This window comes from Galeopterus variegatus, unplaced genomic scaffold, assembly GCF_000696425.1.
Source record: "Galeopterus variegatus unplaced genomic scaffold, G_variegatus-3.0.2 Scaffold818, whole genome shotgun sequence".
NCBI classification, from domain to species: domain Eukaryota; kingdom Metazoa; phylum Chordata; class Mammalia; order Dermoptera; family Cynocephalidae; genus Galeopterus; species Galeopterus variegatus.
In genome coordinates this window covers 154,695-182,290 of record NW_007726929.1, presented here as the reverse complement: position 1 = coordinate 182,290, position 27,596 = coordinate 154,695, and the positions used below count along the sequence as shown (strand labels likewise).

Genomic DNA, 27,596 nt, shown 5'->3' with positions numbered 1-27,596 from the left:
ATTGGAGCCATGAAGGAGTTTCTTCTCACCTTTTTTGTTTTCGTTGGTGTATGAGCTTTTTTCTCAGGTAACTCCCATTATGGGCAAGATGAGTGCATTTCAGGTGTCACATTCAGCTGTGAAAATGTCCAGAGAAAGAAGAGACATCCCCCTTCTGTGGGTCTCTCTTAGGAAAGAGAAAAACCTTTCCCAGAAGCCTCCCAGGAGAAGATTCCTCTCATGTCATGTTGGCCACAGCTTTGTTATATATCCTAGCCTAAAGTAGTCCCTGGCAAAAGTAATGGGGCCACCATGACTGGTTTAGATCAATTAAGAGTTGTCCTCTAGGACTGGCTTGAGGCCAGCCTCCCCAGAAGTGCATGCCAATTCCCAGGGAAGTCGAATCTTGGGGAGAGAAAACAGGGTTCTAATAGAAAGGAGGAAGAGCGGAGGGGAAATGAAATTAGGTAGGCAACCAAGAGTGTGCGCTGCGTTAGATTATTCAGTAAATGGTTTTAGAACAATTGACTTTTCATTTGGTCACGTGCATGTCCATGAGATTAAATTGGTTGATAGAATTGTTCAAATCCTCTTTGTTTTTACTTTTTTGATTTTCGGGCTTTTTTTTTTTTTTTTTGGTCTCCTTGTGTCAGTTACTGAGAGAGAATAGCTGTAATTGTGGCTTTTACATTTCTCCCTTTAATTCTGTCAGTTTTTTGTCTCATGTATTTTGAACTCTGTTATTAGGTCCATAACATATTTAGAATTTTTGTATCTTCTTGATGGATTGACTCCCTCCTCATTATGAACTGTCCCTCTTTATCTGTGGTAACCCCTGGATGTTGCCATTGATTTTCTATGTTTGCCTTTTTTGATGTTAATGTAGCTATTCCAACTTTCTTATGATTAGTGTTTGCTCGAAGTATATTTTTTTCATTCTTTCATTTTTATCCAGTCAGTGTAATTATCAATTTGATTGAGTTTGCCTACCATCTTAACGATTGTTTTTATTTGTCTCATATGTTCTTTGTTCCTTTTGCTCTTTTCCAATCTTATTTTGGATTTATTTCGGTTTTTCTTTAATGATTCCTTTTTATCGTTTTATTGGCTTATTAGCTGCACTTTTTAAAAAAATAGTTGCTCTAGAGTAAACCTTCACATTATTGACATTTTGGACCAGATAAGTCTTTGTTATGGGTGCCAACCTGTGCATCGTAGGATGTTTAGCAGCAACTCTGGCCTCTACCCACTAGATGCCAGTAGTATACCCTCTGTCATGACAATCAAAATGTCTCCAGAGATTGTCAGATATCGTTGGGCATTTGGGAGGGAGATGGCAAAATTGCCCTTGGTTGAGAACTCTGCTTTGTAAACTTACAGTATGCATTTTTAATTTATAGCAGTCCACCTTCAAATAATATACCACTTCATGTATTGTGTTAAAATTTTTAAATCGTACATTTCCATTTTCTCTCATCCATACTTGTGCTCTGGTTGTCATACATTTTAATTCTGTATATTTTATAAACCTCACATTCCATTGGTAATATTTTTGCTTCAAACAGGTGATTTTTTTTGAAGAAATTATGAAAGAGGGGAAAAAAGAGTCTTTTATATTTACCAAGCTCATCTTATACTTTTCCTGCTACAGCTTTGGGATCAGCCATTTCTTCAAGGATCCCTGGTTCCTTTTAGTGGGAAGTGATACTTAGAAGCTAAGATCTGGATGGATGCTAGATATGCTCATTGCTAGGGAATGTGTGTGTGTGTATGTAAACAAATATTTACATCTATATTTTGAAAACTGCGAGTTCATACTGATATATCAGTTTCATTCAAATACTACATGTTAATTCTAGTTTTCTCCCTTCCCTTCTTTGGCAGTGAAAAACCTAGCTTTCATTAATATTCTTAATTATTTTATCAGTCTCCTGGTATATAACCAATAATCTCTTGTTGTTGCTGCTGTTGCCCCCTCCCCTGTGCAGATGCTCTCCTCACCCCACTCAGGCTTTGACATTCTGCATACTCCTACCTTACCTCACCTGAGTTCTGACACCCTTCCCCTCAGCCACCTCTTTTCATGGATGCCTATCTCACCCTGGTCAGCTCTGACACCTGTGCCAGGTGGCCTTCCCACTCAGAAGCTCTCACCCTGTTTGGACTCTGATATCCACCCTAACCATCCCTTTCTGTGGACACCCTGCCCAAGCTTTCAGACTTTCATGGTAGTTCACACTCATGGAAATCCTCTTCATCCTACCTGGGTTCTAACTTTACATGCTGAGCTGCCCCAGTGTGCATGCCCTCCTCATCCTACTTTGCCTCTCACTCCCCTGCTAGGCCAGTCACCACAGTGCACTCTGACACTCCATGCTAGGCCACTCTTCTGTTTAGCAGCCTAGCTGTCCATCTTGCTTTGTGCCACCTGATGGCTTTAGTACTAAATTGTTTGGGAAGCTTAAGGGCAAAGGAATAGGAAGAGGACATTTTACTTGTTGAAACAAAAGAAACATTTATTGGTTTGTAATGATTTGTGTGATCATTTGATTGTCTTCTCTAAACTTTAACTGCCTGAAGGTAGGGACTGTTTCAGGGATACATAATAGATTCCTCAGGATCTAGTGTAAAGTATGTGCTCAATAAGTTTTTATTAAATGAATAAATATCCAGACAGTTTAAATACTTTAATCAGGTCTCACAGCTATTGTATGTTGAAGGCACAATTTAAATATAATTCTCTGATTTTAAAGTCTGCCTGAATGCTTTTACATCAGACACTTTTTCTATATAAAAGTATATGGAGATCATAGTTTAGTTAGGGAATTATTTATGTGCACACTTAACCTCAAGATTATACATTATGAGTGCAATATAATGATTAAAGCTTTTAATAGTTTAAAAATAATCTTTCACTTGTATTACACCTTTTACTCATTGAGTCATAAAATGTTGGTGCTGAAAGGGGCTACAGAGATAGTCTAGTTCAGCACAGCTATCCCCTCTACTGCACTAGTATTCAGGGAAGGGTGGGTGGGGAACTGTGTAAGTAATGTGAGTAAGCCTTTTGTCTCTTCTCAAAGTGTTCTTTAATCTTTGGTCTTACTTGATCCATGCAGCAACTCTTAGAGACTTGTAGGGCAAGAAAAAATTCAACAAGTGACGAAGCTGAGTTCTGGAGAGTCAGAGTGACTTCTAAAGGTTTATCCTGCTCCATCTTCATCATTCTCTAGAGACATTTTACATAAAAGTGTGATATTATATTAAAATTTTTTTGTAATGCAATGTATTTGTCATGTGGTAGAGGAAGGTATGAAAATACATCCTAAGGACTTGAGAATTAGGCAATTAACTTAGTTTCTTTTCATTGTTTCAGCAGTGCTTAAAAAGTTAAGTGAATTACATTCCATGTTCTCTCTGTTAGGAATATTAACTCATTGACAGACAATAAATCCTGTTGAGTAGTTGATGAATTATAAGAAAATTACAGATGAAAAATCTGGGAGAGGGAAGAATTTCTCAAACTCATGTCTTTAGTGGAAGTTACTAGTACTCCTTAGCTATGAGTGCTTGCAGATATTAGTATTGCACTGAAAAGAACCTTCTATTAGAATTTTTTTGCTGTGGGTATATTGAGAATGCTCACTTGTAACTTTTCACATGATTATTTAGGGGCCCAATTAGAGTTCTCAAGAAATAACTTTAATTTATAGATTACTGAAAATGAGATGTAGAAAAGCTACTTTGCCTTGCTAAATAATTCAAAAGATGAATGTTCATGTGAGTGATTTTATCTGATGTCATGTTTAAATTGGCTGATTAGAACCTGGAAAGTAGTATTTGAAAAATCTATTACTTATAAATAAGATTAAAAAATAATTATTTAGCTTTGTTCTTATTTATATTGAGAACCTAGTTTTTCTAACCGAAAGTCTATTGAAAGACCTAGGGTTGTGAACATCCTGTCTGATATTTTGTTTCTTTCATTCTAACTCTTTACCAAGAGAAAATCAGTTCATTTTTTGAGTCTGAGAGCAAAGATGCCTCCCTTGCAGAGTTTGAGGGCTAGATATCAAATATGTAAAGCACCACACATTTTATCTGACATTTGCTAGGTGCACAGTAAATAACAATTTTTATTGATTTACCGAGTCTTTAAACTATTATCTACTATAATAACCAAAAATAACTTTAATTTTGCTTTTCTATTAAATTCTCTGTTCCCTTACTCTTCTACAGGTGTATCTACATCAGCAATCAAAATGGCATCAACCAGACTTCCTTCCCCCAAGAGCTTAGTAGGTGCCCCAACTCAGATTCTTGCACAGTTTCCTAAACAGCATCAACAGTCTCCTAAGCAGCAGTTACATCAAGTGCAACAACAGACACAGCAACAAGTGGCCCAGCCTTCTCCAGTATCTCATCAGCAACAACTTCAGCAGTCTCCTTTGCCACCTGGTATCAAACCTACCATCCAAATCAAACAGGAGTCAGGTAACTGGAAATTATTTACAAGATGTAATTCTTTCCCAATCACCAGTTCTCTGAGTCTTCAAGTCCATGAACATGGTATGACTCTCCATTTATTTAGGTCTTCTATGACTTCTTTCATCACTGCTTTACAGTTTTCATCATATAGATCCTGTACATATTTTGTTAGATTTATACCTAAATATTTTATTTTCTTGGAGTGATTATAAATGGTATTGTGATCTTATTTTTAATTTCCATGTTTGTTGTTAGTATATAAAAGTAGTATTGATCTTGTATCCTTTGAACTTACTGAACTAACTTAATATTAATTCTAGGAGTATTTATGTAGACTCCTTGGGATTTTCTTTGTACACAATTGTGTCATCTGTAAATAGGGACAGTTTTATTTCTTCCTTACTAATTGGTTTGCCTTTTATTCTTTTTTTGTCTTATTCCACTGGCTAGAATTTCCAATACTATGTTGAATGAGTAGGAATATGGAGAGCAGACATCTTTGCCTTGTTTCGGATCTTAAGGAGAAAGCATTTAGTCTTTCTCCATTACATATGATGCCAGCTGTTGGTTTTTTGTAGATGCTTTTTATGAGATTGAGGAAGTTTCCTTCCATTCCCAGTTTTCTGGGAGTTTTTATTGTGAATAGGAGTTGGATCCTGTCAAATGCTTTTTCTGTTCAATTGATATAATCATGTTTTTTCTTGTTTAGTCTATTGACACGCTAGATTATAGTTACTGATTTTTCTGTTGAACCAGCCTTGCATATCTGAAATAAATCCCACTGGTTCATAGTGTGTAATTCTTTTCATACATTGTGGAATTCAATTTATGTCTCCGTTCATGAGATATATTGATCTGTACTTTTCTTATTTTGTACCATCTTTGTCTTGTTTTGGTATCAGGGTAATATTTGCCTCATAAAAATAGTTTGGAAGTGCTCCTTCCTTTTCTGTTTTCTGGAACAGACTGTGTAAGATTGATGTTAATTCTTATTTATTTATTTATTGCTGGCTGGCTGACAGTGGCTGGTAAAGGGCTGAAACTCTGGACCTTGGTATTATCAGCACCATGTTCTAACCTACTGAGCTATCCAGCCTGTCTAATTCTTTTTTAAATGTTTAGTAGAATTCTCGTATAAAGTCATCTGGGCCTGGAGATTTCTGTTGGGAGCTTTTAAATTATGAATACAATTTCTTTAATAGTTATAGGACTATTCAGATTATCTGTTTCATCTTGTTTATGTTTTGGTATTTTGTGGTTTTTAAGGAATTGGCCCATTTCTTCTAAGTTGTCAAATTTATGAGTGTAAATTTGTTTGCAGTAGTTCCTTATTATCTATTTAATGATTATAGGATCTATATTAATGTCTCATGTTTTATTTCTGTTATTAGTGGTTTGTGTTGTCTCTCTTTTTCTTTGTCAGATTTGCTAGAGACATCAGTTTTATTGAGTTTTTTTAAGAACTAGATTTTTGTTTCATTGATCTTTTCCATCATTTTTCTTTTTTCTTTTTTTTGTCTTTTGTCTTTTTCCGTGTCCGGCAACGGATCGCAACCCTCAGTGTTGCCCCCGTACCGGACCGGGGACCGGCAACGGGATCGCAACCCTCGGTGTTGCTCCCGCGCCTCGCTCAGCCAGTGAGCGGGAACCGGTCTGTATGTGGGATCCGAACCCTCGGGCGGGTGTGCCGCCGTGCTTCCCAAGCGGCGCACTATCCAGTGCGCCACCGGGCCGGCCCCTTTTCCATCATTTTTCTGTTTTACATTCTATTATCTTTCTTTGGATTTATTTTACTCTTCTAGTTTCTTGAGGTTGGGACTTAGATTTTTGATTTAAGACATTTTCGCTTTTCTAAACATTTAACATTTTCCCCATACTGCCTAGCCTCAAAAAAAGCAAAAACCAAAAAGAAAACATTTAGCATTTATGTCTACATTTGTATAAATACATTTGTGATAACTTTCAGCACTGCTTTAGCTGCATCCCTATATATTTTGATATCTGTGTTTTCATTTTCATTCAATTTTATGTTTTTAAATTTCCTTTGAGACTTCCTCTTTAACTCATGGATTGTTTAGAATTATGCTGTTTAATTTCTAAATGTTTAGAGATTTTCCTGTGGTCTCTTTGCTATTGATTTCTAGTTTGATTCCATTATGGTCTGAGAACATACTCTGTATCATTTCAGTTCTTTTAAATTGCTGAGGTTTGTTTTTTGGCCCAGAATATATTCTACCTTGGTGAATATTTTATGGTGCCTGAGAAAATATCTTTCATGCTGATGTTGGGTGGAGTGTTCTATATATACATGAATTAGATTCTGTTGGTTGATTGTGCTGTTCAGTTCTATTTCCATGCTGAATTTTCTGTTTAGTAGTTCTATCAGTTGGTGAGAGTGGGGTATTGTTGGACTTCGTTACTGCAAAAACAGCTTTCTCAGTATTTGTTTCATGTATTTTGATGTATTTATTGTTTGGTGGATACATACTTAGAAACATCATGTCTTCCCGGAGATTGTTTTTTTCTCGTTATGTAGTATCCTTTTTTTTCTCCAATAATTTTCTTTCCTCTAAAGTCTATTTTATATATATGAAGTATATATAAAATAGACTTTATATAAAGTATATATAAAGCATATATACTTTTTTATATAAAGTGTATATATATATATATACACTTTATATGTATAAAGTAGACTTTAGAGGAAAGAAAATTATATATACTGTATAGTATATATACAGTATACTTTATATATATATACAGTATATATATATATATATACAGTATACTTTATATATACATATATATGTATACACGCATACATATATATGGACTGATATTTTATTTTATTTTTTCTTCTCTTAAAATTGTATTCTAATTTCAATTTAGAAAGTTTGCCGCATAAGTTAAATGATGAAATCCAGCCTGCATTAGTATATTTACGCTATGTAATAGAGAACTAAAGTGATTTCTGTCATGTCAGGTATCATGTTGATTAGATGTAGTGAGTTCTATTTTCTTCTAATGTCTACTTTACCTATATTAATTATAGGTAACGTAATTTTGATTCATGTTTGCATAGTATATCTTTTCCCATCTTTTTACTTTTAACCTCTTCATGTTGTGTTTGAAGCGAGTAGACAGCATATAGTGTGCTTGTGAGGTTTTTTTTAATCCACATTGCCAATCTTTATCTTTTAATTTTTTACTTAGATCATTTGCACTTAGGGTAATTGTTGATATGGTGGGACTTAAGTATGCCATTTTATTTGTTTTCTATTTGTTTCTTCCATTACTTGTTCCTCTGTTTCTTTTTTCTTGCCTACCTGTGCTTTACTTGAAAATTTTTTAAGATTCCATCTTGATTTATTTATATTATTTTTATGTATATTGTTTTGTTCTGTTTTCTTAGTGTTTGCTTATGGTATTACAACATACATACGTAATTTATCACAGTTGACTTTCTTACCATGTATTATTCTGTATTTGAAATAATTTTTGTTTTGTTTTTTTTTTTGGTGGCTGGCCAGTACAGGGATATTTGAAATAATTTTATCTTTGTAGTAAAAAAAGGGAGATTTCACCATATCTGATGTTGGTTATGATATAATACTTCCTATTTCAGCAACATTCCAGTTTCTAAGGTTTGTTTTGGTTGCTTTTTTATTTATGAATCAATTATTTTTTCTTGTTTTTTTGAATAGAGAAAGCGTTCATGAAAAACTGAGAAGTATAAAAAATTAAACAGTGAAATAACTTGTTCTCTGTTCTAGTCCTCTGTTTAGTTGTCCCTCACCATTAAAAAAAAGTCTTAGTTTCTTATATATTTTCAGAGTCTGTATATATACAGACACAGACACATTTACATATGGATTCTTACCCCTCCCTTCCTTTTACACAAATGTAGAATGTAACACTTGCTCTTTGCTTCCCCCGCAATAGTGTACCTTGGAGCTCTTTCTAATGTAGTCAGTACATAAAATTAAATTGCTTCTTCATTCTACAATGGATGTACGATAATTTATGTAACTAATCCCCTATAAGGTTGTTTCCAATATTTTGGGGTTTTTTTCCCCCAATCAAAAGTACAGTGAACAAGCCTATACATAGTCATTTTGCATGTCTGTAAGTATATCTGTAGGATAAATTCCCAGAAGTATGATTGTTGTGTCAAAAGATAATAGTTTTAAATTTTGATAGATATTGCCATATTTTCTTCTTTAGGGATTTTTAATTTATACTCCAACCAGTAATGTACATGAGTCCCAGTTTCCTCACAGTGTTCCTTTCCCACCAATATATTATCAAACAATTGGATTTTTGCCAATCTGATGGGAGGGGGATGTTATCTCAGTATTGTTTTATTTTTATTTCTCCTTTTGGGAGTGAGTTTGAGCAAATTCATGTGTTTCAGTGCCCTTTGTATTTCCTTTTTGGTATACTCTCTGTATCCATGTTCATTCCCCTATTGCTGTCTTTTTTTTCTGATCAATTTCTAGGAATTCTTTATATAACAGGATAATTGGCACTCTGTATGTTTGCAGATGTTCTCCCAGTTTATTTGTCTTTTGACTTTATTTATGAGAACTTCTGTGCAGAACTTTTTTGGTTTTTACATAGTTGAATTTATCAGTGTGGTCTTTGGTGCTTCTAGATTTTCCATTACAGTTCGCATTTTTCACATTTAAATCTTTTGGAATTTATCCTGCTATGAGGTGTGGATAAGATGGTATATTAATAGTCATATGTGACATTAGTCTATAGTTTTCTTTATTGTGTGCAGTCTTTGTCAGGTTTAGTTTCAATATTATGTATGCTTCAAAGAAAGAATTTTGAAATTTTCCTTTTTTAATGCTCTGGAATTTTTTTAAGAAAACAACTTTATTGAGATTTAATTCACAGAGCATTCAGTTAATGCATTTAAAGTGTACAATTCAATGTTATTTAATATATTAACAGAAAAGTGCAACCATCAACACAGTTGATTTTAGAATATTTTTGTTACCTCAAAAAGAAACTCCATACCCTTTGGCTATCACATCCTACTCCCTGTAAACTGCACAGTCCTCCCACCCACCCCCAATGCCCTCAGCCCTAAGCAACCACTAATTGCTTTCTGTCTCTAGATTTCTATACTCTGAACTTTGATGTGAAAGGAATTATATAATATGTGGTCTTCTGTGACTGGTTTATTTCATTTAACATAATGTTTTCAATATTCTTTCATATTGCTGCATGTATTAGTACTTCATTCCCTTTTTTTTTTTTTTTTTTAAAGCTGACCGGTAAGGGGATCTCAACCCTTGTCTTGGTGTTGTCAGCACCACGCTCAGCCAGTGAGCCAACCAACTATCCCTATACACGATCTGAACCTGTGGCCTTGGTGTTATCAGCACCGCACTCTCCCGAGTGAGCCACGGGCTGACCCCTCCATTCCTTTTTATAGTCAAATAATGTTTCACGTTTCGTTTACCTATTTGTCTACTGATGTACATTTGGATTGTTTCCACTTGTTGGCTATTATGAATAATGCTGTTAAAAATATTTGTGTGCAAGTTTTTGGGTATTCAGTTCTTTTCTGTACATACCTAGGAGTGGAATTGCTGGATCATTATGGTAACAACAAAGTTTAATTGTTTTAGAAACTACCATACTGTTTCCCAAAGTACCTGTACCATTTTACATTCGTACCTGCAGTGTATGGGGTTCCAGTTTCACTACATTCTTGCCAACACTTGTTATTCTCTTACTTTTTGATTCTAGCCAGCCTTGTTTGTGTGAAGTGTTCTTTCATTGTGGTTTTGATTTGCACTCATCTAGTAATGAACAATGTTGAGCATCTTTTCATGTGCTTATTGGACCTTTTAAATATCTTCCTTGAAGAAATGTCTGTTCAGATCTTTTGAAGATAAAATACATAAATTAAATGGCATCAAAATTAAAAATTTTGTGCTTCAAAGGACACCATCAAGAAAGTGAAAGATGACTCAGAGAATGGGAGATAATATTTGTAAATTGTATATCTTGTAGTGGTTTAATAACATATATATATATGTTATATATTAAACATATATATATATATAATTATATATATATATATGTTTAATATATAACATATATATATATGTTATTAAACCACTACAAGATATACAATTTACAAATATTATCTCCCATTCTCTGAGTCATCTTTCACTTTCTTGATGGTGTCCTTTGAAGCACAAAATTTTTAATTTTGATGCCATTTAATTTATGTATTTTATCTTTGGTTGCCCATGCTTTTATTGTTATATCTAAGAATCCTTTACCAAATCAAAGATCATAAAGATTTACCCCTGTTTTTTTCTAAGAGTTTGATAGTTTTACTTCTTAAATGTAAGTCTTTGATCCATTTTGAGTTAATTTTGTATATGGTATGAGGTAAGGGTTCCACTTCATTCTTTTGCATATGCCTATGCTGTTGTCCCAACACAATTGTCCCAACATAATTTGTTGAAAAGACTATTCTTTCACCTTTGAATGGTGTTGGCACCCTTGTCAAAAATCAGTTGACCACAGATGTATATAGGTTTATTTCTGGACTCTTGGTTCTATTCCATTAATCTGTCTGTCAGTATGCCAGTACCATACTGTTTTGATTATTATTGGTTTTTAGTAAGTTTTGAAATCATGAAATGTGAGTCCTTTTGTTCTTTTTTAAAGATTATTTTGACTATTCTGTTTCTCTTGCAATTCCGTATTCATTTTGGAATAAGCTTGTCAATTTCTACAAGGCAGTCAGCTGAGTTTCTGATAGGGATTGCACTGAATCTGTAGATTAATTTAAGGACTGTTGTAATTTTAACAATGTTAAGTCTTCTAATTTGTGAACATGGTAGGTTTCCCCATTTATTTAGATCTTTAATTTCTTTCAACATTTTGTAGTTTTCAGACTATATGCTTCTTTTGTTAAATTTTTGCGTTTCTTTTGTTAAATTTCTTCCTCAATATTTTATTCTTTTGATGCAATTGTAAATGGAATTGTTAGTTTCAATTTTTGGATTATTGCTAATGTATTTGTATCCTGCAACCTTGCTGAACTCATTATTAGTTCTAATAGTTTTTTACTGGATTCTGTAGGCTTTTTAATATAAAAGATTATGTCATCTGCAAATAGAGGTAGTTTCTTCTATTCCAGTCTGGTTGCTTTTAATTTCTTTTTCTTGCCTAATTTTCCTGACTAGAACCTCTACTACAATATTGAATATGTTACCAAGACCCCCAAAGGTCCATTTGCTCACCACTCAGTAGCCAGAAATTGAGAGACTAGTGTTGGTGTAATAAAAGGTAGCCTTTAATCAGGAAGCTGGCAGCCTGAGGAAATAATGGTGGACTTATGTCTCAAAGAACATCTTCACCTCTCCGAGGCTTGCCAAAGGGTTTTATAAGGGTCTGTGGTGGAAAGATGACTCATCATGACCAAGTGGGATGTGCAGACATGCTCGAGTGTTTCAGATAATTGTCCAGGAACTTCCTGGGTGAGAATTGACCAGTGTCATAATTCATTCTCCATGGGTTCGGTTCCTGTTATTCACAAATAAGATCAGGTTCCTAAGTTAGTAAAGAATGGCTTTCTGGATCATTTATATACAATGTGAGAGCAAGAGTCATGTTCTGGCCATTAGCTGCAGGCTATGTGGTTTGGGTTACAGGAGAGAACAAGTTTTTAAAGTCAAAGGCTTAACAAAATGGAGTCACTTCTGTTCAGGCTGTTACAAATAGAGGTGGCAAGAGCAGTCATCATTGTCTTGTTTCTTGTTCTTCCTTTTCATAGAATTTCCTTTAGTGTCTCTCATAAACTGGGTGTGCTCACAACACATTCTCTCACTTTTTGTTTATCTAGTAAAGACTTTATTTCACCTTCATTTTTGAAACCAGCACTTCTGGGTATAGGATTCTTGGTTGACAGTTTTTTTCTTTGAGCATTTTAAATAGGTTATCCTACTGCCTGCTGGCCTCCATTGTTTCCACTGAGAAGTCAGCTGTTAACCTTATTGCAGTTCTCTTGTAAGCGATAAGTTGTTTTTCTCTTGCTGCTTTCAAGATTTTCTTCTTGTTTTTGAGTTACAGCATTTTTCCTAAGATGTTTCTGTTTGTTGATCTCTTTGTGTTTAACTTACTTGGAGTTTGTTGAGCTTCCTGGATGTATGCATTATTGCTTACAAATAAATTTGGAAAGATTTTAGCCATTATTTCTTTGAATATATCTTATTTTCTCTCTCTTTCCTTCTCTGGTACTTTCATTAAATGTATGTAGGTGTGCTTCATGGTGTCCCACATTTTCTGGGGCTCATTTCTCTAAGGGTATTCATTCTTCTCCATTCTTCTTTCTCTTTATTCTTCAGCTTGTATAATCTATTGATTTGTTTTCAGATTTGCTAATTCTTTCTTCTGCCAGTTCACATGTACTAGTGAATTGTTTATTTTAGTTATTGTAATTTTAAACTCCACGTTTTCAATTTGGCTCTTTTTTATACTTTTTATCTCTTTTATTAATATTCTTTATTTGGTATAATATTGTCATCATACCCTCTTTTACTTCTGTAATCATGCTTTCCTTTATGTTCAGTGAACATATTTATAGTGGCTACTTTGGAGTCTTTTTTTTGTTAAATCTGACATCTGGTTATTCTTACAGACATTTCTGTTGCCTGCTTTTCTCCCCCAGTGTATGGGTCATATTTTCCTGTTTATTTGCATGCCTCTTTATGTTTTTATTGGAAATTGAACATGTTAGATATTGTGTAGTAGCTGGATACTGGTCTCCCTCCTAAAGATTTGTCATTGTTATTTGCTTGATTATTTGTTTAGTTACTGGACCAATTATTTTAGTGAAGTCTTTTTATTCCTTCTCTTCCACCCCCCTGCCCCCCACCCACCTACACAGTGTTAAACCTCTGACATTACGCCTAAGGGAGGCACAGCTCTAGGTATGCCCAAGGTCACAGTGGTATTGGTATGGGCCCTCTTCCTCTCCATCCTTGACCACACCTAAATGTTAAACTCCACTAACTGCCAGTCGATTACTCTATTGTTTTCAGCAATGCCCTGGAGCATAAATTGGTCTGCAAACTAATTAAATTTTGGCTTCTTCAAAGGCATGATTTCTGGAGTTCATTTTTGATATTTGTTCTGACCCTAAGAAGTCTCTTCCCAGATTTTTTATTCCCTACTTCTCTCCTACAAACTATCTAGCCTGTAGTTTAAACTGTATCTTCATTAAATCCATGAATCTTCTTCCATTTGTCTTTCACCACATTTTCCACTGTTCTGGAGAGTGCCCAAAGGCTTGAACTTCTCCATTCTCTGGTACCAATGAAGTCTGTTCCTTTGGGAAGAGATTAGGAGTTAATCTGTTTTATGATCTATTTCTATCTTTATCGTCAGGCAAAGTCTCTAAGCTAGGGCTTTTCTCGGAGTGACATCCTGCTTTAGGTACTGAGTGCTTAGTGACATGGTGGTGAAGAGTAGGGCAGTAGCCTGAGGTCCTCTTGATTTGCCTTTCCTGGTGGTGGAGCCACTGCCTCACAAGTTGGGGCAAGGGCCACCAGTAGTACTCCAATATTCTCAGTTGTACCAGTGCTCAAGGTAGAGTCTTTGAATGGGCATGAATTGGAGCAGGGCAGAAAAAGGGGGCTCCCACCTCTCTACTCACCTGGAACTTAGCCTTAGCAACAGGTAGCAGAGGACTGGATGATGTAAGCTGACTTCCTACTCCTGAAAGAAAGCCCTCTCACTGGGAGCAGGGAGGTGAACGAACCCTGTGTTCTTTTTTAAAAAAAAAATTGATTATGAATATTCATGAGATACAAAGCTGATTGTCACCCCTCATGCCCATGATGTGAGGGCCAGATTCATACTGGCAGCATACCCATTACCACAAATTGCATTTGTACCCCATGTCCCCCACCCAGTTATCCCCAACCTCCCTCTCCCTGTGTTTTTCTTGACTGCAGCAGTCTGGAGTAGAATCTCTACCTTGCTGAGCTGATGGGGGGAAGGAGGAAATGGTATGGGTTCAAATACCACAGATCTTGGCTTTCTTACCAAATTTTTGTAGATTTTCTTTTTGTTGTTGTTTTTCTAAGTTGGAGAACCTCAGAATTTTTGTAGACTTTCTTGAGTAGATTTTTCTTCATTTGCTTTTTATCCTTGGAACCATTTCCAGAGCTTTCAATGGTGACTTTATAATTTTAACCAGTTTCACTGGGTTAGAATGTTAGCAGAGCTCCTTATGCTGTCTGTCATGCCAGAAATGAATCTGTAGAATGGTTTTAAGTACATTGGAATTATCTTCTTTTTAAAGGACTTTAGAATTGTCTGCTGTGACTATCTGGGCCTGCTACTTTCTGGCAGAGGAGCAGAGCTCTTAAAAATTTCTTTTATGGGGCCGGCCCGGTGGTACACTCGGTAGAGTGCGGCGCTTGGGAGTGTGGCGGCGCTCCCGCCGAGGGTTCGGATCCCATGTAGAGACCGGTCCGCTCACTGGTTGAGCGCGGTGCGGGCGTGACACTGAGGGTTGCAATCCCGTTGCCGGTCGCGGTACAGGCGCAACACCGAGGGTTGCGATCCCGTTACTGGTCACGAAAAAAGACAAAAAGGAAAAAAAATATTTCTTGTATGGAAATTTGTCTATTTAGGTTTTCTCTCTTTTCTGGGGTCAATTCTCATAAATAATATTTTGCTAGAAAATTATCTATTTGATCCAGATTTTCTATTTATTTGCATGGGATTGAACAAAGTAATCTCTTATTGTTCTGTTAATTTTGTCTGTATCTGTGGTTATTTCTTTAGGGGCTTCTTTTTATAATACTAGAAATCATTTTTCCCCCTACAAGCTCACTGTTTATGATTTATTATAATCAGAATTTTTCATTTTCACAGTAATATTTATTGAATTCTTGCTATGTATTAGGCACTTTACAATTTTATTTATTTAACCTTCATGACAGCCCTATGAGGTATGTAGTAATAGTATCTTTATTTTATGGATGAGAAACTGAGTCACAGAGATTAAATTACTTGCTTAATTATGCCTAAATAGCATCATTTCAACTTCTTTGTTGGCTATAAGAAGTTTAAAATTATTTAAGGCTATTAAATAAATAAATCTGTTTGCTTCCTAATGTCTCAACCTAAATCATAATCCAAAAAGTAATATAATTCTTAGTTGTCTATGGTAATATATTTTATCTAACAAATTATTTGACTAAAGGTAGTGGTAGAGAAAAACTGTTGCCAAAGTTTCAGTCCTTAGTTACCAATTACTAGTACTTACATTTGCAGTTAGCATTGGAAATTTTCTTTTAAGTGAACATTTTTGCATTTGGAAACTCAATGTAACAGGTATAGCATGGAAGTAAAAATTTTGGAGATGTGGGGAAAAAATTATAACATTACCACCCTAACATTTTCATTTTTGCATATTGCCTTCAAGCTCTTGTCCACATGCCCATTTTGTATAGGTGCATTAATAATGTGTCCTTTTTTATATTCTGTATCTGACGAAGTAACCTATTAAAAACACTTTTTAAAAAAATAAATATTTTTTTTTCATTCTATGATGTAGCAGAGCAGTTGGGAGGGAGGGAGAGAGGGGAAAGGGGAAGGAAATGTGATAGAAGAAGGAGGAAGGGGAAGGGGCAGGATTGAGGCCTGTGGCAACCCCCACATTCCCATGGAGGAGAGCAGGGGGCTTCCAGCGGTGACTTGGCCATTGCTGGGCTGGGTGCAGATGTCAGGGGGGTGTGCCAAAAGCCCTTGCCTCCCACCTCCCCAACTTGGGAACCTGAGGCCCTTCTTGCTACAGCTTGGTAGTTGTCGCTGGGCAGGCTGTGGGTGTGGGGGTGTTATGGCTGAGGCCTGAGGCCCCCCCCACCATCCCAGCTCAGGGGAGCCCTGGCCGCTTCCTGCAACGGCTTGGTGGTCACTGCTAGGGTGGTTGCACTTGGGGGTGTGTGGCCGAGGCCTGAAGCCCCCACCCTTGGGACTGGTTGCGGGTTTTGGGGAGCATGGCTGTCGCCCCTAGCCCTCCCCCCTTTCTGGTTTGGTAGCCCAGGGGACTTCTGGTCCTTCTAGGTGTTATAGGTGTTCTTTGGTGAAATGAGACCCTTTACTAGTTAATATCAAGCTTTGTCTCCAGTTGTGGGTACTTTGTTTTTTCTTTCAGTTCTGTGTTGGATTATTTGCTATTCCCACCACTCGAACTCTGTACTGGAACTAATTTGCTCTCTCCTTTGCTTACTTCTAAAATGGGGGAACTTTCTGTGAGGACCAGTACTTGAGTTCTGTGGTTGAGCTAAATTGCTGCTTTGCTGCTGATTCCCTCGGGAAGGCTGTTTGTGCAGCTCATGTTTTAATGGTTGACTTTTAGGTACTTCCGGTTCTAGTGAAATCTGGTGCAACTGAGTTGTGTATAAACACTGATCTGGGCCAGAGTCTTTTCATCAAATTGCACCCCATGTGGTTCTGTATTCCTGACCAGTCTCTTCTGAATGATCCTACACTGATTGGGGTGCAGATCAGCTGTCCTTGCTGTGCCCCATTGTTCCCCCAGGGGTCATGTCTCCCTCACTGCCACTGCTCCAGAGACTTCCCATGGGACGGCTGTGCTCTGGTCCCCTGCAATGATTCACCAGCCTCTGAGTGGCTCCTTTTTTTCAGTTGTTGTGGCTCTTTGGTCCTTTGAAGGTCCATGGGAACCCTATTAGTGGTATTGCTGGCCTGGGGGACACAAGGCCCTCTTCTCCCCTGCTGCCTCCAAGCAACTTCATCTGAAAGGCACAGCTATGGCTTTTTGCCAGCTCCTGCTCTGTACACCTCAGCAGCTCCAGCCTGGAAAGGGCTGGGATTCTAAACAGTCAGAAGGGTTTTTTCTTTCTCTCATCATGGCTTCTCCCACTTTCGTGCACTCCCTTGGTCTCTCCTCCTCTTCTCCTGAGCTCTAGTGGCCCCAGTTTGGCTGTCGTTGCTTTTTTATTGTTGTAAATTGGTTGATTTGTGGGAGAGAGTGATGCTAGGGACTGTCTATTCCACTGTCTTGCCTGGAAGCTAAAAATACTTCTAAAGAAGGTAATTTAAAAATTCAAACAAAAATGTTCATGTTCTAGGGCCGGCCCGTGGCTCACTCGGTAGAGTGCGGTGCTGATAACACCAAGGCCACGGGTTCGGATCCTATATGGGGATGGCCGGTTTGCTCACTGGCTGAGCGTGGGGGTGGCAGCACCCAGCCCAGGGGGTTGAGATCCCCTTACCGGTCATCTTTTTAAAAAAAAAAAAAAAAAAAAAATGTTCATGTTCTTTACAGTTTTCAGTAACATATATAATTTAAGGAGTTAAGAGAAATCTTTGATGGTATTGGGAATATGTAAAAGCTACATTAACTTGTTTTTGACTTCTTATGCTAGTTAGTCCTTTTATCCCAAGTATTTGTATGGAGTAGATTATTTATTTGCCTATAAAAGTTCAGGTCCAATGGCTAACTTCGGTTTGAAAGCTTTTGTATAACACAATCATAGACAAAAGAAAAGGTTTGTTTTTCTTTAAGAACTTTGTTACTGTAATGTTTTAGTTGCATTCCTGAAATGTGAAAAACTAGGAAAGATAGGAATTTGAGGAATTAAAAGAGTACCATCAATATGACAAGCTTCTCTTCAGGCAATACAGAGTAAATGTATGTGACTACTGCCCTCTTGGGTTGGTATAAAGGACATGTTTTAAAAATAATTTGTACTGAGATTTATCTTTCTTTTTTCAAAGGTGTTAAAATCATCACACAACAGGTTCAACCAAGTAAAATCTTACCCAAACCAGTGACAGCAACTCTACCCACCAGTAGTAATTCTCCTATTATGGTGGTTAGCAGTAATGGTGCGATTATGACAACTAAACTGGTAACCACTCCTACTGGTAAGTTCTCTCAAGCATCAATTTATTCATTCATCTTATATTCATCAAGCAGTTTCTCTGTATCAGCAATATGCTTGACATTGCAGATGTAGAGATTAATGAGACAGTTCTTCAAAGAGGCCTTTCTTGATTCCCATGCCTTCACCACCCTTAAATTAGCTTTCTTTTGTTATCCCTTCTCATAGTCCCATTTTCATTTCCTTTGTAGCACTTATCACAATTTCTAATTACTTAGCTAGTTGTTTGTTGATTTGATTAATGTTGTTCTCTCTATTAGACCATAAGCTCCATGATGGTAAGAGACCATATCTGTTTTATTCACTGTATATATGCAGAGCTGGGGGCTGGCCGCTTAGCTCACTTGGTTAGAGCGTGGTGCCAATAACACCAAGGTCAAGGATTTGGACCCCTGTACTGGCCAGCCACCAAAATATATATGTGTATGTGTGTATGTGTGTATACATACATACATATATATATATGTAGTGAGACCAAGATAGAAAGACAGATCTGTCTTGTAAGTAGGTGCTTAGTCAGGATTTGTTGAGTGAATGAAAACGGTCCCAGCCCACAAGAATCTCACTCTGATGAGGTTGAGAGTCCACACATTACAGTGTGGAAAGTGTTACTGAGACTGAGGGAAGCACAGGATGTCATTGTGCCCAGATAGGAGAGCAACCAGCCAGTGCTCAAGGAAGTGACAATGTAGAACAGTTTAAATAATTCAACCCTTTGTGACCTTGAGCAGGGTACTTAATCTCTCTAAAGCTTTTTCCTTGTCTGTTTAAATGGGATAATAATAGCTATGCCATAAGGTTGTTGTAAGTATTAAATGAAATCAGGTATGTAAAAAGTCCCCAGCATAGTGTTCACTAGCTATTACTATTACTATTAGAATTAGCCATTACTGTTAATTTTAAATGTATATGATTCTTAACCAGCCTTTTTGGTTTAGGTGACAGAATCTAACTTATGTAAAATGATACCTATCTCAAGTTTATTAGCTGTCATATTTTTAGATTGTGGTAAAATATACATAATGTGAAATTTTCCATTTTCATGTTATAACAGTTCATTGGCATTAAGTACATTCAATTGTTGTGCAACTGTCAGTACCATCTATCTCCTGAACTTTTTCACCTTCTCATACCAAAACTCTACCTGTTAAACAGTAACCTCCATTTCCCCCATTCCCCAGTCCCTGGCAACCACCATTCTGCTTTCTGTCTCTATGCAAAGCCTGTATTTTTAAACACTGTTATTCTTGCAGTAAATTTATCATACTTCCCCCAAACTTTTCTCCATTTGGCACAAAGATAATAGTGTTATGTATATATGATTGCTTATGTTAGGAAAAGGTAGTAAAAAATAATACTGTATCTATGTTTATGTGTCTATATTATAATGTGTTTCCTTTTTTAAAACAAAAGCTTAAGTTGAAAATTTTTTTGTTATAATTCAACAGATTCAAACTGTGTATCCCTATAACTTATGTATTTACTTTCCACTAGATTTTTTTCTGATTCAGATATATGCTTGTAATCAGTTTAAAGTAATTCTACTCAACTTTCCTCCCCTCCCTTTTTTGAGTAGTGGTCGTATTTTTAAAACATGAATAACTTGCTAAAAGCATTTTTTTTTCCTGAGAGGGGGATGGTTGTTGAAAATGGCTATTATAGTGGCCTATGAATCTAACTGACATGAAAATTTTTTTTCCAGTTGAAGGAGGTATTATCATAGTCATTTTTTCAGTCTTCCCAAGGCTAATAATTCTGAGTTTAGGAATAGTATTTCTGAGTTATTGAATTTGTAAGAAACTACAACAGGTTCATCTGGTTAGTTTTTAATTCCTGTCTGGGAAAAGAGAAAAGTTCTAGAAATAGTGGGAAAGAGTATAAAATCCTTTGAGAGACATGAAGAAAAATATTCCAACAGGTCACTTAAAGTTGAAGAAATATGTAAATAGAGAAAATTTTAGGCTAAAGAGAAATATTCCTGGCAACTCTTGGCAGCTTCAACTTTAATCTCTAGTAAAATGACGGAATAACCCTTTAAAAGATGGAAATATATTTAGAGGGTAGCAGAATACAGAACAGTAAAAGTTTATAAAATTTTACGTGCACAATACTGCCTTACTTGCTGAGTGCTGACATTGGGTTTGGCACTGAGACAGCATAAAAAAGACACAGAGACCTTAAACTATAACAGGAATATCTAAAATGCTCTTGCAGGAAAGATGATTAAATTTAAGTTTAATTTAAGATGATTAAATTTAAGGTTTTTTTGGAAGAAGGGTAGTGGAAGAAGGGAGCAAAATAAGCTCCACTTTTGCTTGGGTTAGTAATTTGATGCAACACATCGCAAAATTTTATGTGTAAAGTGAATTTAAATTCAGTTGGCTATAGTTCTTGCTATGTGCATTGAAAACTGGCTGTAAAATTATAAATTCATGTCTTGACACCTTGAAATTCCATTTTCAAGTTAAAGCAATGTCGATTACATTGAATTATAGTTAAACTCTGTGAATTATCATTTTTCTGTAGGTAATGACAAGATTTCTTTTTCGGCTTTTCCCTTTTTATAGGCACACAAGCAACCTATACCCGGCCAACAGTGAGTCCGTCTATAGGTCGGATGGCTGCAACCCCTGGAGCTGCAACCTATGTGAAAACTACCAGTGGTAGCATCATTACTGTAGTACCGAAATCATTAGCTACCTTAGGGGGCAAGATAATTAGCAGTAATATAGTTTCTGGTAGGTATATCTAAAATATGTTAAAAGCATAGGTGACCTTCAGTCAGAGGAAAAAACATATTGCGTTTTTGAAAGATTCTGTTTGATCTCAGTTTTCTGCTTAGAAATCTAAAGCATTGTTTTCAGTCCTTATGTTTAGTGATTAAGTATAGTTTTTAGTTTTAGTATTAAATATTCACACATAAAGCTTTTGATGGTTCTAAAATAGAAAGAATATTTAGTTCCTTTTAATCAGAATGGAAAGATTGTGGTTTATATTTGCATAGAGATTTTTCGTTTACAAAGTATTCTCCTATTTGTCAACCCATTCAGACCTCATAACTACCCTGAGGTAGTTGGTATTGTGCTGAGTTTACAAATGAAGACCAATTTGGGTTTAGGGAGATCAAATTGACCTGTTCAAGTCTATACAAACTAGGTAGTGGAAGAAATAGTGTTTGTTATCTAAATATGTTTAAGGGAACAGATCATAATTTTAATTACTAATGTCACTTTAACTTATTAAAAATAAAATATTTGAATATATTTGCTTTTCACCATTTATATCAACTGTTTGCTTTTTAAAAATATTTTACTCAGATAGTGAAAGCTAACTAACCATCTGCCTTTTTATGGGTATATGGGAACCTTACCTGGTTTTTATTGGCTCATTAATCCCTGCTGTATTTGGGTTATAGACCCTGAAGTGGAATGTTAGCATAGCCTCTGTTTTCATTGATTATTATTTTTAATTAAAATGATGTAAATAATCTCTGATTAAGAAAGCCTTGTGGACTTTAACTGTCTGCAGTTTTTTGTGTGCCCCAGGTGAGTTGTTGTAACATTTCAAAGTCAGATTTAGGTTCCTGGCAGTAATTTGACGTTGCTGATAACTCAGGGAGTGAAAAAAAAAAAAGCCAAGTGGGCATGGTATTGGCATAAAGTACTATATTTAAAGCTGTTAATTTTGGCTCTATTTTTAAGTGTAAATGAGAAAATCCAATGTTTGCCAAACTGAGGAGGGTGAAACCAGTAGGGAAAGAATCACCATACCTCAGCTTGTAAGAGGGTATTTTAAATAACACAGTTAAAACTCACATTATAATTTATTACTTGACACTATCTTTAAATAGTATAAAGTACTTATGCAATTAAACGTTTTTTAAAAAGTGATCATGTTGGTAGCTTTTTAGGACCTTAAGGATTTTCTTATATATGAATTTATAGTACCATATAGCTTGAAGGAATGTCTAGACGTCATGAGGCCTCTTTTCAGACCTTCTTCATGATGTAGCTGCTTTGTACCAGATTAGAGCAATACAAGCAAGCACTTTTTCCTAGAAGCAGAGATGTGATCTGAGATATACAGTGGGTCCTTTGGATCCATGGGTTCTGCATCTGTGGATCCAACCAACCATGGATCAAAAATATTTGGGGAAAAAAATTGTATCTATACTGAACACGTATAGATTTTTTTTCTTGACATTATTCCCTAAACAATACTCTACACCAACTATTTACATAGCATTTATATTGTATTAGACATTATAAGTAATCTAGAGATGATTTAAAGTATATGGGAGGATGTGCGTAGGTTATATGCAAATACCACACCATTTTATATCAGGGACTTGAACATCCAAGGATTTTGGTATATAAGGGAGGTCCTAGAACCAAACCCCCACAGATACCTAGGGACAACTGTATATTCTATTCATGTATAAACATGTATACATATTAACCACCTTTGTATTCAAATATAAAACACTCATGGTTAGTTGCTATTTCAAGTGCATGGGTATATGTGAGAAGACTTCTTAAGCTTTTCTAGCACTATAGGATATATTTGGCATATAGTTGAAACAACTTTACTCATTGCATGGAGCTCATTATGTTTCTGCCTCTGTTTCACTGTTTGACACTTTTATGCCAAAGAACTTCTCTCATTCCTGTTTGCTGTAAACTAATCCTTATGTTACATATCACTATAAAGACAGTTCTGTTATTTTATAATATTCCTGTTGGTCCCTGATATTGGGATTATAGGTTAGTTTATTAGTAGTTTTTTAATCCTTTATTGTCTATTCATAGTAAACTGGTAAGCCTGGTTGAATGATTTTATTTTATGTCTTTTTCTTTCTTTCTTTTGTTCATTTTTATTTGGTTGAATGATTTTAGACAGTTTTCTGCCTTCTTCCATGAGCAGATGCTGAATTCTAGGGTATCCTTTCCCCCAAACAAAAAACAAAATACATGATGGTACTCGTCCAAAGGAAACATTTAAAAATCATAAACGCAAAGTGTTCTATATGTATTAAAATGTAATTTATAGAATTAATCTGGTATCACCATTTGAAAATAATCTCATATTTCGTGAAATCAATTTATAAAGCTAACAAAACCACAAATATCTGCATTAAAACCAAACATTTCATATTTTTTATGTATCATTCAGTTCCATATTCAATGATAAAATGCTCTTTGAAACCATAGAGGTGGGAAAGAAAACATTATTTTACTCTTATCTTCTCTGATAGGAAGTTAGAAGAAGATTAAGCTTCCCCAATTTTTTTTTTTTTTTTTAATGACAATTTCCTTCTCATTGTGGGAGAATTTGGAAAATACAGAAAAGTATAAAGAAAATTAAAAACATAATTTTTACCATTCGTAGAAATGTGTTAAAATTTAGGTATATTTCTTTTTATTCCTTTTTCTATTCATTTGTTTGTATAATGTGTTTGTGTATATATATGTATATTTAAAAAATTAAATTGGTATCTAATATAATTAGTTTTTATTCTTGTTTCATATAATAGTGCTGATTATTTTCCCAGGCTAGTAAATGTATTTTGGCATCCCCCCAGTGGCTACATAACATTCCCTCATATGATGTACCATAGTTTAACCATTTTCTTTTTCTTTTTTCTTTTTGTTGTAAATAATCCTGTGAGGAACATAAATTATTTTGTGAAGTTCTTTTTTTTCCCCTTTTTTATCTTGTTTTGTTGGGTGGGGGGAAGTTCTTACTTCCTTTGTTTAGTATCCTAGAAGGCAAGTTAATGCTTCCAAAGTATTTTCTAGCAAGATCAAGTTTTAAAAAAAAAATTAGAATAAGCAATTAAATGGAAACCACGACTATCTTTACAGTTATTTAACTCATATCTTATAGAGCCAATTATTTATTTATATTTGTTTATACGAGATAATGATCCGATTTGTGAGTTTTTTGTGAGCTTTGTTAAGGATTGGTGATTGAAGAATCATACCCATTTTATGCAGAATATTGGATCCTTCAGAGATAAACTCAGTACCTTGATTCAAGGGCGTTATGAGAACCTGCGACAATGCCAAGACTTTAATTCTCTTATCTTTAGTGCAATGTCCAGGCAAGTAGCTATTGTTTGTTTATACACTTTTTTATTCATTCATTCACTCATTCTTTGAGCAAAGCAGCATAAGCGTTACCCAAGAAGCAAAGATTGTGAGGGTGATTTAAGAATCTGTAGATAGTAAAGTCTGAGCCAATGAACTTGTTCTTCTTTAAGTCTACCTATCATAGTGCTCAAACTTTTACAGGCATCTTTTCTAAAAATAAAGAATCCCTGGAATGTATTAATATTGTAGCCTGTTATGAGCAAAATGTGATTCATGGTTATTTGCACCTATTGTGTCTTGACTTGATAAGTAAAGACTATATAGGTGGATTCTCTGATATGCTATGAGCCAGATACTGTGCTAGGTATTGTGATACAGAGGCATGTACATGAGTTTCATTCTGTGCCCTAAAGAATGCTAAACAAATGAACTGGTGTACATTCTGTTGTAACATGAGAACTGTAGACTTACTTCTGTGAAAGCATAGAAGATGGACTTTTTTTTTTTTTGAATGAGTAATACTTCTTTCTTCATACAACATAGGTATCCCTTCAGATATAGAAACACGCTCAGTGGAGTTTCAGACATTATAATTGATAATTCTAGGCATACATTATATTCTATTTTAATACAATGTTATACTTGTTTTTACTATGCTATTCTATTTTCCTCTATTATCTAACATTCTTCCCTCCTTCTCCCCCAATTTGTTAAGCTACAGACTTGATTTGCAATTGTTTTATAAATTGACAAGCCTCTGTAATGGAGGGGGTTAGACATTTTAGTAAATATAAATGTAATTCACTCGTTGAGGAAGTTTTGGCAGGAAGTGGTTCTTCTGCTTTGGTGTAGAATTTGGTTTACATTTCCTTGAGACAGTTTTTAATTCTTACTTTCTAAAAACACTTTATTAATCAAATTTTTGGTGAGGTTGCAATGTCAAAAGAGGTCTACACAGTCTATCATATATGAGGTATTGGAGTTAATTAAGAATTAAAGTTGGTATAAGTGAATATGGGCAGCTTGGTTTTTATGGCCCTTAACAGTTCACACTATTCAGAATCTACAGGTGAAGGGAAAAACAGTTGTGAAGCTAATCCATAAATAAAATTCTTTTTATGTAACCTCTGAGTATGTTACCTTGGACTGATGAGACATTGATACTGGCAAGTATATAAAGATATTTTTATAACAATATTGCCAAAATTATCATATAACTAGAATATTCTTATTCCTAGTGCAGTCTTATTTCTAAAACTCTAGTAAGGAATGCTAAGGTTTTCCAGTGGAAAATAAAATTTTCTTTAATTTTTCCTTTTGAGAATATATTAGTCATGTTTTTATTGAGTACCTACCTATTCTGTGCTTAGTAATTTGATAAATAATATATAGGCCTATAAATAAAGAATATGACAGAAGAAATTACAGGAGCAAAAGTAACATTGGAAGTGGTATGCTCAAGAGCCAGTGAGGAAACCAACACACTGAAGGAGAGATGTATGTTGGATAATCCTGAAAATTAAAGTCTGACAGAACCTGGAAAGCTAGGCAGAGAAGTTTGGGCTTTGTGTTGTAGGTAATAGGAAGCCATAATGAAGAAGTTACCTATTAGACTAGAGTTTATGGTGTGTATTGTGGAGTAGGAACTAATAAAATCAAATTGGTGGATTGGAATTTTGAAACACAAGAGGGGAAGTTGGAACTAGATACAATAAGGATTAGGGAGGTTTTTAACCAGTCTGACATGTTGTTCCAAGTTTTTGACATGATAAAATTAGTTTTTTTAGGATGTTTGATATGACAGGTAGCACTAGAGCTATTTGATGATAGAGAAATTTGAAACAGGGAGACTCTGGGAAGCCAAAGAAAATGAGGTGACTGAGATGTCATTGATAACATTTTGAAAGAAGATATATGTTGGTGACAAATTGTGTTCATTCACATGCTCCCTGAACAACCTCAGTAGTTGCCATCCACTTTGCTAAGCACTGAGGAATCAGTGACATAAAAAAGGTACAGTGTGGAGCTCAAGGGACTTTCATTTTGTTGGGAGGAACAGGGAGTTAAGACAAGGCATTAATCAAAGATTTGCACCAGGATTTCCAACTTGGACAGTTAGAAGAGTATGGAGCATAAATTTGATAGACAGGTAGATAGATTTGATAGGTAGAAGAAAAGCAGGTTACCGAAGGATGTGGGGGAAAGGTCATGATAATATTATGTTTGGATCAGTAGATATAGATGTATTAAGTAGAACTTAATAATTGAAAATATAAATTTACATATATAAATATATAAATTAGAATTTCATCCTCACATTCTCTAGAGTACTACAGAGTACAAAAACACATATTGAATCTGTGACCTGGTCTGTGTGTCAGTGTGTACTTTGTCCCTTTTAATCACACAAAAATACATGGCTTATTTCTTTTCATAAATTTTCTCTAGAGTCTAGTGTTGTATGAATTTTGATAAGTATTTACCTCTTTATTTTTTTTCCCCCAAAGAGTTTTCCCATCACATTAGTCATATAGATGTAAAACTGGGTTTGGGGGAAATAACAGTATATGCCATGGAAAAGAGGTTCTCACTTGTTTTATTTAACTAGTCAAGAAAGCAATGTTGGAGACATTGACAGTGATGTTTTTAAATTCTCAGTTTGGTGTGTAGGTCCTCAGATTCTAAAAAGATGACTGGATTTAAAGTCAATTCTTAATATTCTTTCATTCTGGGATAATTTATAACTTACTGTCTCAAGTCTTCATTTTCATCCTCATAACAGCCTTCACGTCATCTAGGGATGACATTAACTACATGTATTAATTGTGTACAACATAAATAGAAATAACCAAATATTGCTAGTCCTTAACTCAGGCCTCCTTTTCTTCCCCCTTTTCTAAGGAACGACTACCAAAATCACTACAATCCCAATGACTTCCAAGCCCAATGTGATTGTTGTGCAAAAGACTACAGGAAAAGGAACGACCATTCAAGGCCTCCCAGGCAAAAATGTTGTCACAACATTGCTAAATGCTGGAGTAAGTAAGAGCTTGAACTTCAGACTCAGCAATCCATT

The 27,596-nt window shown here is 35.4% G+C and overlaps 1 protein-coding gene across 7 annotated transcripts in view; it reads left to right on the top strand.

The window, feature by feature from the left end:
- LOC103590447 (chromosome unknown open reading frame, human C11orf30) overlaps nucleotides 1-27,596 on the top strand; it is a 91,083-nt gene that overhangs the window by 35,992 nt on the left and 27,495 nt on the right. For all 7 annotated transcript variants that reach the window (XM_008572677.1, XM_008572676.1, XM_008572675.1 and 4 more), the window contains 4 exons: nucleotides 4,219-4,473; nucleotides 18,262-18,411; nucleotides 20,996-21,166; nucleotides 27,422-27,558. In XM_008572677.1, the coding sequence (XP_008570899.1) occupies nucleotides 4,219-4,473; nucleotides 18,262-18,411; nucleotides 20,996-21,166; nucleotides 27,422-27,558 (713 nt within the window). The remainder of the gene's footprint in view (nucleotides 1-4,218; nucleotides 4,474-18,261; nucleotides 18,412-20,995; nucleotides 21,167-27,421; nucleotides 27,559-27,596) is intronic.